The 17294-nt window shown below is 39.1% G+C and overlaps 1 protein-coding gene across 1 annotated transcript; it reads right to left on the bottom strand.

Moving 5' to 3' along the window:
• Positions 1 to 2150: 2150 nt before the first annotated feature.
• On the bottom strand, positions 2151 to 17051 carry kng1 (kininogen 1). The gene is made up of 7 exons (XM_060940658.1): positions 16854 to 17051; positions 16630 to 16746; positions 16471 to 16540; positions 9768 to 9943; positions 7860 to 7970; positions 3471 to 3566; positions 2151 to 2483 (listed from the first exon to the last, which is right to left on the bottom strand). The coding sequence occupies exons 1-7, from the start codon at positions 17049 to 17051 to the stop codon at positions 2151 to 2153; spliced, it is 1101 nt and encodes a 366-aa protein (XP_060796641.1).
• Positions 17052 to 17294: the final 243 nt, after the last annotated feature.

Below are 17294 nucleotides of genomic sequence, written 5' to 3'. Positions count from 1 at the left end.
GGTTAGTGAAAAAAATATAATACATTAAATACATCAGATGAAATCAGGTGATTTTAGCATTGTATCTGTCCATAAGACTGTACAATCTCAGTGAAGTGTGTGAGAGTGACAGACCTGGTGTACTTTCTCAGCCTCCATTAGATTCAGTCAAGGACAGTGCCAGCTTGGCCACTTTACTGACTCTAAATACCCCTTTCATACCAAGTGGCCAACCCGGGTTATACCCATGTTGATTTGTGTCCGAAAGAGTTAACCTGCATAGTCTGACTCAAGAAGTGGGTTAAACTTGGGTCAGACAAGAATCAACTTCAAGGTGAATTGCACCACCCATGTCGCTAACAGTCAGGGCGGGACTAATAAATCTCATGTAAATGGTGGTGCACAGTGCTTTGTCCTGCAAGCACACCCAGGCGCGCGCACACACACACACACACACACACACACACACACACACACACACACACTGTAATGGCTGAGTGTGCTGTAATCAATATCAGTATATAGAAAAATCTATAGACTGTTCCATGCTTTACCATTTGTAATTTTTTTTTTCCAAATTTGCTAATGAGATTGATGGAACGCTGGGACACTGACTGGTCTGCAAAATCACCAACACCTCAGTCTTATGGAGCAGGTGAAACACCAGAATAAGCAGTGAAAATGTTAAGTGTGCAGAATATTGAAGTGCATAGAATACTGAAGTGTATGGTGTACTGAGATGTTCTGAATATTGAAATGTCTGGTGTACAGAATACGGAGTTGTACAGTGTGCTAAAATGTCCAGAATACAGAAGTGGCTGGAATACTGAAGTGTCCATAAAACTGAAGTAGCTGGAATACTGAATACTACTGGAATATAGTAGCAGGAACACGGAAGTGTACAGAATACTAAAGTGTACAGAACAGGAATATTCAAGCGTCTGGCATACTGAAGTGCGTAGAATGCTGATGTGTATGGAATACTGAAATGTACAGAATACTGAAGTAGCTGGAATACTGAAGTGTACAGCATACTGAAGTGTCCAGAATGTTAAAGTGTACGGAATACCAATGTGTCTTAAATACTAAATACAGAACACTAAAGTGTACAGAATACTGAAGTGAATGTAATACTGAAGTGTACAGCATACTGAATTGTCCAGAATAATAAAGTGTACGGAATATCAATGTCTTAAATACTGAATACAGAATGCTAAAGTGTACAGAGTACTGAAGTGAATGTAATACTGAAGTGTACGGTATGCTAAAGTGTACAGAATGCTGAAATGTACTGAGTAGTGAAGTATACAGCATACTGCAGTATCTGAAATACTGAAGTGTGTAGAATGCTGAAGCTTATGTAGTATACTGAAGTGCACATAATGCAGATGCAGATGTGTCCAGAATACTGAAGTGTACAGAACAATGAAGTGTATAAAATGATGAAGTAATATGTCATTTGCAAACTAGTTGGCTCTTTGAACTAGGTATTTTAGGTGATTATAAACCAATTCACTTGTATGAGCCATTTAAACATGGATATACAAATCTTCATGAAGTATGGACACAGCAGAACAGTAACTTTAATGCAGGGATGTTTACTGTATTTGTCAATGCATATATAGTTAATGATTTTGTTTTTCAAAAATGCAGTGAAAAATAAGGTTGTTTAAGTTTTCATTAAACAATTTCAGTGTAATTGCTCCTCCTTGGCTGCACACTGGTCAAAATATTCCAAACTTTGTCTGCTTTAGAAAAAATGGTAATCAGTTGTTGGGGATTAGAAAGGGTTGGCTTTTACTGGTGAGCTGAACCAAATCTGACTCACAGAAAAGAGCCAGGTTATGATGCACGAGTCTTAAAACCTCAAACCTGACAGCTCTGACTATTACAGGATTGTCAGGAAGACTCACAGAATCACAGGAATATTACATTTAAAAAAATATGGTTTTTTTAACACCCCCGATGCAGTAACAATCGAAAAGTGTCATAGGATCTCTAATAGCCCTAATGTCTGTAGTTTTGATCATTTAAAAATAAACAAGTCCATTAAAGTTGTGTATTTTTCTCTTTATTTAGGTATAAGTATAATAATTCACTCTACGTCACTGCAATATTGTGTATAGAAATGTCAGCAATACTTTACTCAAAATTCAAGAAAAAAGGGGATTTTATGTCAGACTGCTATCTGTGAAGCCATGCTGCACCGGGTCATTAGAATCAGGACGAGGAGCAGGAGGAGGAGGAGGAGCAATTTTGAGAACAAAAACTTTCCATGGTTTGCTGGGACAGTTAAAGGAAGTGTTATTAGGTGTGAGCACCACAGCTTCAGGCTGAGAGGGCACAGGATCTGTACTTGGGTTTGGGCTTTTTGTAGGAACGACACTCAGTGGTTTTTTCTCCTGAGATTCTTCAGATGATTCCTCTTTTTTAGGTTTGACCTGAAAGTTATGAATGTTCCTCAGTGGACTCCAGCCAGGAGGACGTCTGCGTATTACAAAGCCCTAAAATCAACATTTTGAGAAACAGGAAATGGGGTCATCATATAAAGTTAATTTAACATTAATTCTGTTAAAGTGCAGGTTACGTGTAGCACCCACAGTAATGTTGTTTCTCTTAATGCAATGTATTTGTCAAATTTTCAGAAATTCATATTTTAAAAAAAGTTAAACATTTGAATACCAATGCAGCTACTACCTCTTAACTTTCCTGAAAAGAATGCTTAAGTGTAGATGGAACAAAAGATGTATTTGTTTATTATTCATTCATGCATGCATTCATTCATTTTCTATACCACTTACCCATTTGGGAATTGCACCACCATGTTTGTTTATTATTATGGATTATCTGTCTGTCTATCTGTCTGTCTACCTATCTATCTACTGTAGAAACTGCAGAAGTGTTGATGGAGATAAAGATCAGCCTTTAGTGTTTTTACTTGTCAGTGTTTTCCAAATGGTTAGCACTGTCGCCTCACAGCAAGAAGGTCCGGGTTCGAGCCCAGCAGCCGACAGGGGCCTTTCTGTGTGGAGTTTGCATGTTCTGCTCGTGTCCGCGTGGGTTTCCTCCGGGTGCTCCGGTTTCCCCCACAGTCCAAAGACATGCAGGTTAGGTTAACTGGTGACTCTAAATTGACCATAGGTGTGAATGAGAGTGTGAATGGTTGTTTGTGTCTATGTGTCAGCCCTGCGATGACCTGGTGACTTGTCCAGAGTGTACCCCGCCTCTCGCCCGTAGTCAGCTGGGATAGGCTCCAGCTTGCCCGCAACCCTGTAGGACAGGATAAGCGGCTACAGATAACGGATGGATGTTTTCCAAATGCATTTTATGTTCCTTATTTCTCTCCCCCATAATGAAAGTGAACTCCAAGGTGGTTTGGGTATTGAGGAATGTACATCTGTGACAATAACAATGTGTAAGCAGTTTGTAAGAAAAAAAAAAACACAGACACTAATAAATATGGACCACAAAAGCAGTTCTTATCATCTCACTGTTTGTAAAGGTCCATGTTCACAGTTCACACTAGGGTCAGGAAGCTCATGTCTCCACGGGGCCACATCCACAGTCGAGTTGCAGTTGATGAATGTCTAAATATGTAGAAAGTTAGTGAAATTATTGATAAAAAAAACTATTAAAAAGTCCAAGTTACTGGCAAGCAAAGAGTAAATCCATGACATTTTGTTATTTTATTTTTAAAAAATGTTCATGTACAAATGGTGCTATTGCATCTCACATTGTCTGTGAAGCAAGTGTGTGATGATTTAGGCATTCAGGGTAAACAGGCACATTCTTATGTCTCAGACTATCTTTTAACTTTGCCTTTTCCCTAATTTGCTATTTATTTTATCATTCGACATTTACGGAATTTCGACATTTATGTAGAAATATTATTTGCAATTCATTCTTAGAATTTCTATTCCATTCTTTTTTTGTGTGTTTAAATGTGTTCACTTTAAGACACCAGTGATCGAAAATATGGAGTCATTTTTGGCAAAAGGTAATCAGCAAGTCCATAGTCAGTTTTATGATTTGTAACATAAGTATTGCATGCGCTCTCACACTTTCAGTGTATACCTCACATTTTAATTTGAATTTATATCTTAACGTGACATTTTATAGTTGAAACCAATGACTGTATATACGAGAGGACAACATTTTGAAGCCTCAGTTTGGTTGAATTTAAAGTCACCATCATGACTCAGTTTGATGAAGATTAGAGCCAGAGAATATACAGTAGTTATGGCCAGTCACACCCTGTGTCTACCGCTCATCTTTCAATAATGGTGATGGACACTACTTATTTATGTCAGGAGCATATATGCTGTGAGATATTACCTGAAGTGCAGTTTAAGATGGTGTATTGAACATAACCTCAGAGTACAGCATTATTACCGGTAATAAACTTGTAAAATGCTAAACTGTCGTCATATAATTTGCACAAGTGTATTAATTTTACTGTTGTCAGGAAAAGACTTTAGAGCTTTGAATCATGACTGAGCTACCATTTGCTAGTTAAGTGACATTGGCTAACCTATCAAGTTAGAAGGACTGACTCACTCTTCCCAGAATCCAATTCATTGCTTTTGTTTGGAAAGGATGTGACTACTACTCTGTTAGCTCTGTGCAGTGAAACATCCACAGATTCACTGTTAGTGATCCTTTCAAAACCCATCTTGAACTATTTCTTCATCTGCATGTCATATGTGGAAGTTTTGAATAGAATTTGCCTGACATTTGCTTTCCTTTTTGGCTGCCTGAGAGACAGCCGAGGCCGGTTCTGGTCCATTACAATGGAATAACCATATGAAAATGTAATGGATTGGTTGAAAGCATTTAAAATATAACCACGTTGACAAAACATCTTCAGTTTCAAGGTTTTTTACCTCACCCAGGACGGAGTCCACCAGGGGGCGAGGTATTGTTTTCGGTGGGGTTTCTTTGTTTCTTTGTTAGCAGCAATGCGGGAAAACGGCTGGACCAACCTTCATGAAACTTATCATGAAACATGATAGATAGGCATTGGTCTCAAATAGAACTTCCAACATTTTGAGGGTCATCTGGTCAAGGTCAAGGTCACCAAAAAGGTCAAAATCGGGTTTTTTCGTGATATCTTCCTTCATATTCATCATATTTACTTCAAACCAGCTCCAAAATGTTCATCTTTCAATTCTGCGTCCATTCATATGCTATATGATGGGGTATCTCTCATAGTTTTCTTTCAAACTTTCATTTGTTTGTTTGTTTGTGTGTGTCTGTCTGTCTGTTAACAATCTAGTGTCTAGATGGTTGCACCGATTGACTTCAAATTTTCAGTGTAGGTGTGCAATGGTCTGTAGATTCCCTGATTAAATTTGGGGGGTAATCGGGTCAAGGTGGAGGTCAAGGTCACCTTTTTGAGGGGAACCTTTCAAAAAGGTCGAAAGGTCAACCTTTTGGTCAAAATAACACATTTTCCATTATAACTCAAAAACGGTTGCCAATAGACAGATGTTTACTATTATGAGCATATAGGAACTCCCCTATGGCCTTTCATTTGGCGCCATGATCTTTGAACTTGAGTGACCTTGAATGGTCAAACTCAAGGTCATGGATTTTCAGAGGGTTGTAACTTGAAAACGGTTGATGGTAGACATATATTTACCATTATCAACTTATAGGAAGTGCCATATGGGCTTTCGTTTGGCACCATGACCTTTGACCTTGAATGACTTTGAAATGTCAAACTCAAGGTCATGGATTTTCATAGGACTATAACCTGACAGCTGATGATTGAGAAATATTACCATTATCAACATATAGGTATAAAATAAGTGCTGCCGGGCGAGGTTTGTTTTGCCTGGGAACACTCGTTTTTTTTTTTTTTTAATCTTTGGCTTAGGATGCTGCTGCATTGTTGCAGATGGAATATGGAAGCAAAAAGGAGACTCACTCCTTGGTGCAGAGGCTTCTGGGAAGGATGAGCTGGCCCCTTTAATCAAAGTAATATAAGCATATGTATTGGCCCTGTCACACTATAGCGTTTTGTTCGACGTTTGGTTGCGTTTTTAAAAATTTGAGAAACGCCGGGGAACGTCGACGTTCTTCAAATTAAGTTTCTAGGTCAACGATGTCTTGTAACGCTTGGGTAACGCTCAACCAACGTTCCCTCAGTGTCAGGCGACGTTTGTGGTCCAAAATAGCAGCAAAACCTAGCGTTCTCATAGCGTCCACAGCGCTTTGATAGCGTTATCATAGCGTTTGGGTAGCGTCTGCCTTGCGTCCAGGTAATGTTCTGGACGTTACACAGACGCTGGAAAAATTCAGAACACTGACAGACGTTAGAAAGATGTTGAAAGAGCGTTACATGAGCGTTAAGAACGCTCGGCGAACAATGACGAACGCTGAAAAACGTTGGCGACACGCTGGACAGACGTTCGATGGACGTTACACAGGCGTTAGGCAAGCGTTACCCAAGCGCTAGGCACGCGCTGGACACTCGACCCTGATGGGCCGGCGTCCGCCTAGCGTCCAGGGAACGTCCTGACTTTCGAGTAACGTTCGAGTAACGCCCGCAAACTTTCGTGTAACGTTCCTGTAACATGTAAGTAGCGTTTTGATAGAACGTCCTGAATTTTTGTGCACACCCAAAACTATTTTTCACCCTCAGCGTTCGCCGACGTCCCTCAACGTTCCCCAACGTTTGCCGACGCTCGTCTAACTTTCTTGTAACTTTTTTCTAACGTTCTCGACGTTCCTCTGCGTTTCGCAACACGTTACTCGAACGCTGGTGAGAACGTCGTAGTGTGACAGGGCACTAACTAGAGTAAGGTATCATTTGAAAATATACTCGTAAACAGTCAACATTTACACTCAACACAACCTATTTTTGAGGACAAACACGTTGCTGTCTATGATTTTCATCTAGCTCTGTGACCTGCAGTAACTTCCTCATCTCAATATAGAAATGAACTTGTTTATGCTCTGCTTGTTCTGTTGGTGGAGTTCATTTAAAAAGGAGTAATAGTCTAACCTTAACAAGTTACTTGTGTTTGCTAAGGTATTACAGTCAATAAGTTCTTATGAAATTTATTTAGTGTAGCTGCCTTGGTTTATAACATCACTTAGTTCATTCACATTAGTTTGCTTGTTATAAGATCAGTATAATGCTTAGACATACCAGAAAAACTGCAAAGAACTGACAAACTATCAAAGCAACGCTATGCAAGTTTAAAAGATGTTAAGTTTGCTGAGCTGTAATCTCAGTTAGATCTTCAGGTCCCTGTTGAAAAGTGTGTGCACGTGCATAAGGCTCGACTATCATTTCTACACCAACCCAAAACCTCATTCACCAATCACCTCATTCACCACACCTTTTTGTTTATCATCAAATGATTCCTATAAAATGCATTTATCCTAAGATAGAATATTGGGGGAGATATCAAGGTCAGCTGAATTTGTAAAAATGACAGAACACTATTCCTGAAAATAATTTTTGGAGATGTAACTTAGACTGTGAGTTTGTCTCAGTGTCTATGGGAATTTGTACTCCAGCCAGGCACAAAAGGGCCTCAGACTTTTTGGCTTCATTTTTACAGCCCTATTATAAAGTCCACCCATATATGCAATCATTGGTTGAAACTTGAAACATATTTTGTTTAAGACCAGCCTCCTCAGTGCTCTCTCTCTCTCTCTCTCTCTCTCTCTCTCTCTCTCTCTCTCTCTAACACTGTTGAGTCAAAACCCTTATATTGTGATTCTCTGCTTTGGCATAAATGTATTAGGAAAGTTTATAAAATATGATTCATAATTTCAATGTGAAGCAATTTGAAATGATTTGAGGCTGGATGTATTCCTTGAACAGGTCCTGCTAGCACAGAAAATGTTCTTGTTCTGAGCCTCACCTGTTCTAGGGGGTCTGGGTGACACTCCTCAGTAATGTCCTTAAAGTCTTCTTTCGTGCAGTTACTTTTCTGCAAGTCAAACTGAATCCGATATCTGAATCCGGCTACCACCTACACATGGAAACACACACACACACACACACACACACGTTTGCAATTCCATATTTGGAGGGAATTTCCACTGGCTTTTGTGCTACAGTAATTAATGCTATGGCAACACCTACACACACAACCCTAATATTCACCTCAAAGAATATTCACCTTAGTTTAACAAATAAAAGTTGTCTTTTTGTTTTTTGTTTTAAAAATCAATTTTCTTTTCAAGATTCAAAACTGTCACATATATCTATCATTATGGGATTTTTAAAAATAAATTAATAAATTTTTTTTCGTGGTCCGGTTTCCATCAAATCCTGCGCTCTGATTGGCTGGTGAGCAGGTCCGTATCCTATGGTACGGACCCCAGTTATGGACCCCGCTTACGGACCTCTGGCGACTCGCTCGTTCACAACAACAACAAACATAGTAGCATTTTTTGTCAACATTTATCTTTTTTTATAAGATTTATTAATAAGATTATCAAAAATATTATACATTTTTGCCAGCATTTCTCAGGAGAATATCATTAATTTTACATCATGGATAGCGATAACAACAGTGTTCACAGTGAAAGCGAGTTTTACTATCCTGAGGAAGAAGAAATAAAAGAAAACATTTCAGGAGAAAGCTAAAAACCTGTAACTTGCTAACGCCGAGCAAAAACGGGCTGAATCCTGAATGACTCAATTTTGTATAAATACGGGACTACATAGGCAGCAAAATGTAGTTTTTTTTCCTGCCATGGAAGTGCACTTGTATACTGAGGGGGAAGCAATTTGCATTACAGCTGTGAATGAGGATTCAAAATGGCGACTCGCCTCGGCTCGGTTTTCCCTTTCGGGCGCTCTCATTTTCTGTTAGAATTTGGTAAAGAAAAAAATATATATTATTTACCAGCTTAAGGTCGGTCCATATGGTGAAATACCGTGACCTCGGCCTTGAATACTGACCTCGGCCCAGAGGGCCTCGCTCAGTACTTTCAAGACCTCAGTCACGGTATTTCACGATATGGACCTCCCAGCTGGTAAATAACATATATATTTAATCATATTCACAACATCAATACTTTTATTTCAAAAGTATCAATATTAAACACTAATATAATATTAATCATTATGTAATACAACAACAACATTAATTAATTAATTAATTAATTAATTAATTAATATAAATATTGATTTCAGTGATATACACCTCATTTTTCATTCATTCATTATCTCTAGCCGCTTTATCCTGTTCTACAGGGTCGCAGGCAAGCTGGAGCCTATCCCAGCTGACTACGGGCGAAAGGCGGGGTACACCCTGGACAAGTCGCCAGGTCATCACAGGGCTGACACATAGACACAGACAACCATTCACACTCACATTCACACCTACGGTCAATTTAGAGTCACCAGTTAGCCTAACCTGCATGTCTTTGGACTGTGGGGGAAACCGGAGCACCCGGAGGAAACCCACGGACACGGGGAGAACATGCAAACTCCACACGGAAAGGCCCTCGCCGGCCCCGGGGCTCGAACCCAGGACCTTCTTGCTGTGAGGCGACAGCGCTAACCACTACACCACCGTGCCGCTACACCTCATTTTTAATAATCAAAATATATTAGATTTATATTAAATTTAATTTACTATTAATTCTTCTTCTTCTGATTACTATTACTGTATTTAATTTTACTATTTACTTACTACTACTACTACTACTACAGTACAACAACAAAACTGCTACTGAGTAATGTATATTTAGGTGCATGTATACACAGTGTATTCAAGTACACTAATTATCGGTAGTGTGTGCTCAAAGAGACTTGCCTGTCTTGTGGCCCAGGCGACAGAGTTGAGGATGAAATGATGCGTGTGCTTGTTCAGTAGGTTGGCTTTGGAAATGGAGTAACTCAGAGGCTCCTTAATGTCCTCACTATCCAAATCTATATTCTCAGGGCAGCCCAGGCACGGAGGACGTGGCTCTGCAATGATAGGGGGCTCCACTGAGGGGGAAAACACAAAACAACCTTCTGTATAAATACAACCCCGATTCCAAAAAAGTTGGGACAAAGTACAAATTGTAAATAAAAACGGAATGCAATGATGTGGAAGTTTCAAAATTCCATATTTTATTCAGAATAGAACATAGATGACATATCAGATGTTTAAACTGAGAAAATGTATCATTTAAAGAGAAAAATTAGGTGATTTTAAACTTCATGACAACAACGCATCTCAAAAAAGTTGGGACAAGGCCATGTTTACCACTGTGAGACATCCCCTTTTCTCTTTACAACAGTCTGTAAACGTCTGGGGACTGAGGAGACAAGTTGCTCAAGTTTAGGGATAGGAATGTTAACCCATTCTTGTCTAATGTAGGATTCTAGTTGCTCAACTGTCTTAGGTCTTTTTTGTCGTATCTTCCGTTTTATGATGCGCCAAATGTTTTCTATGGGTGAAAGATCTAGCCTGGCAAGCCAGACTAAATGTGAATATTTAGTCTGGCCTTGATCCGTAGACATTTCTGAAGGGTGGGGGTGGAACAACCCGCTGTCTTTCAAACTGTCTCTGTGCGTATAGGCCAACTCTCTGACCAATCAGCACAACAGTGACCGTGACGTAGTCAGAGCGCGCAGTGGGGGAGGCCTTGAAATAAATAATTTTTCAAAATGTTTATTAATTAATAAACAGGTTCTAGATATTAAGAAGTTTGGAGATAATGACCACAAGTTTGGAGTCTGTACCACATACTTAACATACACTTATTTTTTTCAAGTGTTTTTCAAGGGTTTGCTTAAACTGTTTTTGAGAGTTTTTATTTAGTGGTGTTTGGTGAAATAATTTCCCTTAAATTTAAAATAACGGGAAAATAAGAAACAATCAAAAAGTAATGTTTCAAAGCTGTTTATTAATTCTTCGTACTGCACAAACTAGCCCCATCCTTTTGGCTACCAGCGGAGCTAGCTGGTAGATCAGACTTTTGCCATAGCCGGTCAGCAAAACAGCGAAAACGTCCTTCTTGAAAAGGAATGAGCGGAGAGCCTCTTCCTGCTCATGTTTCAATGAAAACTCCAAGTCTAATTCTTCTAAAACTGATTCCAAAGTCGAGTCAAACGCGCGCTGTTCACTAGCCGTAGCCATCTTTCCTGTTGTGCTTTCTCCAGCCTTGCGCAGCTTTGTCGTCACTCCTGTAAAAGCCCACCCAAAGAATCCAAACAAAAACCTTGCATTGTGATTGGCAGGCACGATTTGATGCCCGGGGTGTTTTTGTTTATATGGTGCGAGGCTAGACCCACTCGCTAGGCAAAAATATTTTTGGCCGCTAGGCGGGTGGGTCTAGTTTATTAGGCTATGAAAGATCTGGACTGCAGGCTGGCCAGTTCAGTACCCGGACCCTTCTTCTACACAGCCATGATGCTGTAATTGATGCAGTATGTGGTTTGGTATTGTCATGTTGGAAAATGCAAGGTCTTCCCTGAAAGAGACGTCGTTTGGATGGGAGCATATGTTGCTCTAGAACCTGGATATACCTTTCGGCATTGATGATGTCTTTCCAGATATGAAAGCTGCCCATGCCACACGCACTAATGTAACCCCATACCATCAGAGATACAGGCTTCTGAACTGAGCGCTGATAACAACTTGGGTCGTCCTTCTCCACTTTAGTCCGAATGACACGGCGTCCCTGATTTCCATAAAGAACTTCAAATTTTGATTCGTCTGACCACAGAACAGTTTTACACTTTGCCACAGTCCATTTTAAATGAGCCTTGGCCCAGAGAAGATGTCTGCGCTTCTGGATCATGTTTAGATACGGCTGCTTCTTTGAACTATAGAGTTTTAGCTGGCAACGGCGGATGGCACGGTGAATTGTGTTCACAGATAATGTTCTCTGGAAATATTCCTGAGCCCATTTTGTGATTTCCAATACGGAAGCATGCCTGTATGTGATGCAGTGCCGTCTAAGGGCCCGGAGATCACGGGCACCCAGTATGGTTTTCTGGCCTTGACCCTTACGCACAGAGATTCTTCCAGATTCTCTGAATCTTTTGATGATATTATGCACTGTAGATGATGATATGTTCAAACTCTTTGCAATTTTACACTGTCGAACTCCTTTCTGATATTGCTCCACTATTTGTCGGCGCAGAATTAGGGGGATTGGTGATCCTCTTCCCATCTTTACTTCTGAGAGCTGCTGCCACTCCAAGATGCTCTTTTTATACCCAGTCATGTTAATGACCTATTGCCAATTGACCTAATGAGTTACAATTTGGTCCTCCAGCTGTTTCTTTTTTGTACCTTTAACTTTTCCAGCCTATTATTGCCCCTGTCACAACTTTTTTGAGATGTGTTGCTGTCATGAAATTTCAAATGAGCCAATATTTGGCATGAAATTTCAAAATGTCTCACTTTTGACATTTGATATGTTGTCTATATTCTATTGTGAATACAATATCAGTTTTTGAGATTTGTAAATTATTGCATTCCGTTTTTATTTACAATTTGTACTTTGTCCCAACTTTTTTGGAATCGGGGTTGTATTTCTATCATATTGCTACTGAATTTGGGATTCTAGCTGATCAGAAGATGATTAAATTTCTATAACAGCAGCTTTGGCAGTAGTGCAGCAACAAATTACAAATCACTTTGGGGTGATAATAGTAACTCTGCATAATCACACCACCCCACTGCTGATTTTTTAATGTGTTTGTAATAATAGTTATTGTTTCTAAAGTAACAGGGACTTGGATGGTAGACATGCTACATAAACAGATTTTAAAACATGTATAATTGTTGATATAGTGAAGATTTCTATAAGGAAACTTTAACATTTACTGAAGGAGTCTCCAGTGTCAGCTCTTTGTAACAGAGGTAAAGCTGTAACTTTAAATTTGCCAGTGTCTTCAGGACAGAGGAGTTTATGTTTTGCAGTTCCCTCTGTAACATGACAAACTTACTAACTTCTTACAAACTTCAAAAGAAAGACCAAAAAAGAGAGGCAGGTGAGGGAACGACTGCTTATAGCTGCTATAATGTAAGTGTGAACAGGAACTAACTTGCACAGAGCATGTGATAAGGATTTTTTTTTTTTTTTTGAAAAATCAGTGGAACAAGTGTAAAAGCTGGAGAGTTTACTCAGGCAAACTGGCAGACAAATCCAAATCATGAGGCAGAAGGCAGAGTCTGAAAACAGGCAATGATCAGTCAAGGCACAAACATGATGTCAGAAGTACACTGTTAGAAATAGGGGTACAGTAGGAGTCCATTTCCGTCTCCTAAGGTACAATCTAGAGTAATATACCCCCTAGGGCTCATTATTAGACCTCAAGGTAACTATGTGTACCTTTTTAGGGACAAAAATGTACAGATATGCTCCCAAGCAGTATCTAAAGGGTACAAATAAGTACCTAAGAGGGTACTAACTCAGCGACAAGCCAGTGTACCCCTAAAGGTACAGTAATGTACTTTATTTTCTGAGAGTGTAATATCAAAAGGCAAAGTCAAAAACCAGAATCAGCAGCGCAAGAACAAAGGCTTGGTAAAGTCAGACCCAAGGAGCTGAACATATACTTCCCAATAAGTGAGTGCATTGAATGTCCTTTTATACTGTGACTGTGAAGTGATTGAGTACAAGTGTGTGATTAGGGCTCTGAAGACTGAGGAGTGAGGTGCAGGACGGGTGCTTTAGTCTGTGGTGGCCATATTTGAAAGACACTGTGAATTCTGGGAAGTGGAGTCTTGAGTGAAAGCAGGTGCAGACGCGATTCATGTATTATGTGAGGTGACTCTTTGAGTCGGCGCTTTTAGTGAACTATGCATGAGATCCAGGTTTTAGGGATCATATTTAACTCATGCAGCACTGTAAAATAATTTTAACATTGGCTCATATATGTGTGCTGTTTTTTTAAGTAAACCTTGAAATAAATTTCATTTATATGAGCCAATTTTTAAAACTTGTTTCTCAGTACAATTTAATAAATAAAATTGACTCATGTGTGTGAGTTGCCTCTTTTAGATGAACCCTGAGAATTGATTTGTGTATGTTTTCCTTTTTTTTTTTTTACTCTCGCAGCAGTGTAATTTCAATTTTATAAAAGTTAACCTCTTTTCAACATCTGAGCTGATCATTGGTGTGAATGGTGACTCGAATCTGAGCCAAATGATTCCACAATTCACTGAAAAGAGCCAGAAATCAGTACTAAGAATTACAGTGGTGCTTGAAAGTTTGTGAACCCTTTAGAATTTTCTATATTTCTGCATAAATATGACCTAAAACATCATCAGATTTTCACACAAGTCCTAAAAGTAGATAAAGAGAACCCAGTTAAACAAATGAGACAAAAATATTATACTTGGTCATTTATTTATTGAGGAAAATGATCCAATATTACATATCTGTGAGTGGCAAAAGTATGTGAACCTCTAGGATTAGCAGTTCATTTGAAGGTGAAATTAGAGTCAGGTGTTTTCAATCAATGGGATGACAATCAGGTGTGAGTGGGCACCCTGTTTAATTTAAAGAACAGGGATCTATCAATGTCTGATTTTGTGGAAGTGTATCATGGCACGAACAAAGGAGATTTCTGAGGACCTCAGAAAAAGCGTTGTTGATACTCATCAGGCTGGAAAAGGTTAGAAAAACCATCTCTAAAGAGTTTGGACTCCACCAATCCACAGTCAGACAGATTGTGTACAAATGGAGGAAATTCAAGACCATTGTTGACCTCCCCAGGAGTGGTCGACCAACAAAGATCACTCCAAGAGCAAGGCGTGTAATAGTCGGCAAGGTCACAAAAGACCCCAGGGTAACTTCTAAGCAATTGAAGGCCTCTCTCACATTAGTTAATATTCATGAGTCCACCATCAGGAGAACACTGAACAACATTGGTGTACATGGCAGGGTTGCAAGGAGAAAGCCACTGCTCTCCAAAAGAACATTGCTGCTTGTCTGCAGTTTGCTAAAGATCACATGGACAAGCCAGAAGGCTATTGGAAAAATGTTTTGTGGCTGGATGAGACCAAAATAGAACTTTTTGGTTTAAATGAGAAGCGTTATGTTTGGAGAAAGGAAAACACTGCATTCCAGCATAAGAACTTTATCCCATCTGTGAAACATGGTGATGGTAGTATCATGGTTTGGGCCTGTTTTGCTGCATCTGGGCCAGGATAACTTGCCATCATTGATGGAACAATGAATTCTGAATTATACCAGCGAATTCTAAAGGAAAATGTCAGGACATCTGTCCATGAACTGAATCTCAAGAGAAGGTGGGTCATGCAGCAAGACAACGACCTGAAGCACACAAGTCGTTCTACCAAAGAATGGTTAAAGAAGAATAAAGTTCATGTTTTGGAATGGCCAAGTCAAAGTCCTGACCTTAATCCAATGGAAATGTTGTGGAAGGACCTGAAGCGAGCAGTTCATGTGAGGAAACCCACCAACATCCCAGAGTTGAAGCTGTTCTGTACGGAGGAATGGGCTAAAATTCCTCCAAGCCGGTGTGCAGGACTGATCAACAGTTACTGGAAATGTTTAGTTGCACAAGGGGGTCACACCAGATACTGAAAGCAAAGGCTCACATACTTTTGCCACTCACAGATATGTAATATTGGATCATTTTCCTCAATAAATAAATGTCCAAGTATAATATTTTTGTCTCATTTGTTTTACTGGGTTCTCTTTATCTACTTTTAGGACTTGTGTGAAAATCTGATTATGTTTTAGGTCATATTTATTCAGAAATATAGAAAATTCTAAAGGGTTCACAAACTTTCAAGCACCACTGTAAGTACTAAGAAATCAGTACTAAGAACAATACCAAATCAGGCTTTCTTTATTTAGCTAGAGATGCCTTAATGCTGCCATCTCTCAACTTCATTGGATGATGAATTTAACCGATCACAATAACCTAAACTTGTTTAAACTTGTTAATATCATATGACTGATGAAAATACAGTACTGTGAAAAAGTCTTAGGCACATGCAAAGACATGTTGTAGAGCAAAGATGGCTTCAAAAACAAGGAAATTAAATGTTTCTACGTTTAAAAAAATTATAAAGAGCAGTAAACAGTAACAAATGAAACAAAGTCAATATTTGGTGTGAAACCTTTTGCTTTAAAATAGTCTCAGGTACAATCTGTGCAGTTTTATAAGGAAATGATCTGGTTAGTTTAACTGACCCAGCAGCCTTCATTATGTTTTTTTCTAATCTGAAAAATAGTCTTTTACATGATATTCTACTTTTTTTTTTTACTGATATACAAACATTTTTCTGTGACATTTAATTTTGTGGTGCAAAACTAATGTTTGGGAATCTAAAATGCTGTTTGTACTGATTTGATAATGTAGAAGTCATAAAAATTTAGCAGAATTTTCAGTATAAATATATAAATATAGAAATCTGACTTAAATTTCTGGGAATTACAGTATGTGGGAAGGTTAAATAATTCCACAGATGTTTGCAGTGCCCCCTAGTGGCATCACTGTCTAAAGCTAAAGAGATAAGGGTTGATCTATTGACCCACCTGAACAGTGATGTTCAAAGATCTCATTTGTTTCTTTCAGCAGGACTTTTGCACGACAATGTCTGAGCAGCTAGAAATGAGTGAACGAGAGTAAAAATAATCAAATGAAGCCATAGTAAAACTCATATTCCATCTAAAATAAAACGTCACTGTTTGCACCTTTGAGGAATCTTGCAGGTAGTTGCATTCCTGCCAGGGTTTTTCTCCTCCTGCTGCACAGTCAGATTCCCTTGCAGTAAAATGTAGTGAGAGAACTTCCCCTGATTCATTCTTGGCCTGGGATGGAAAAAATAAAAAGAAAAAACCATGATCAAATATTGCTTGGATTGAGGAAAATCCAATAAGCACACAAGAAACTAAAACTTTATAACTTTCAAGCCTACCTTTGCAGCCTCAAGGATTTGATACAGAGCCAGATGGTTTCCTTCAGTTAACTCTTTATTGTGTGCTAAAAGAACTGAAGCCACAATATCTTGTACATTTGGATCATCACATTGAAGCCTGGTTTCCTCATCCGCATGTGATGCAGAGCAGAAAAGCCATGTTAAGGCTAAACTCACCCAAATTGTGTGTCCTTGCATTATTCTGAGGTCTTGTGCATGCCTTTTCCTGGCTGCAGTGTAGCTCAAGAGACTCAGTTACCTAAATAACCAACACGCTGTCACTGCACTGATAATCTTATGTTAGACACTCATTTGCTCGGGATGAAGTGCAAATGTTTACTCACTTGTGAGCTTCTCCCTCTGCCCACACATCTCTCTAAAATCAATACCTCCATTTGGGTTCATAGTGCTCTCTCTCTCTCTCGCTCTCTCTCTCTCTCT

This window comes from Neoarius graeffei, chromosome 15 (assembly GCF_027579695.1).
Source record: "Neoarius graeffei isolate fNeoGra1 chromosome 15, fNeoGra1.pri, whole genome shotgun sequence".
In the NCBI taxonomy this organism is placed as follows: domain Eukaryota; kingdom Metazoa; phylum Chordata; class Actinopteri; order Siluriformes; family Ariidae; genus Neoarius; species Neoarius graeffei.
The sequence above is the reverse complement of the archived record's forward strand: the minus strand, read 5'-3'. Positions and strand labels throughout refer to the sequence as shown.

Bases quoted from the DNA above. Each gene is read 5' to 3' on its own strand.
- kng1 (XM_060940658.1), bottom strand. From the start codon at position 17,051: ATGCAAGGACACACAATTTGGGTGAGTTTAGCCTTAACATGGCTTTTC. The intron at 9,944-16,470 runs GTGGGTCAATAG...TTTCCCCCTCAG, and splicing joins CTTTGAACATCACTGTTCAG to TGGAGCCCCCTATCATTGCA. The intron at 3,567-7,859 runs GTGAGGCTCAGA...CTACATATTTAG, and splicing joins ACCCAGACCCCCTAGAACAG to ACATTCATCAACTGCAACTC.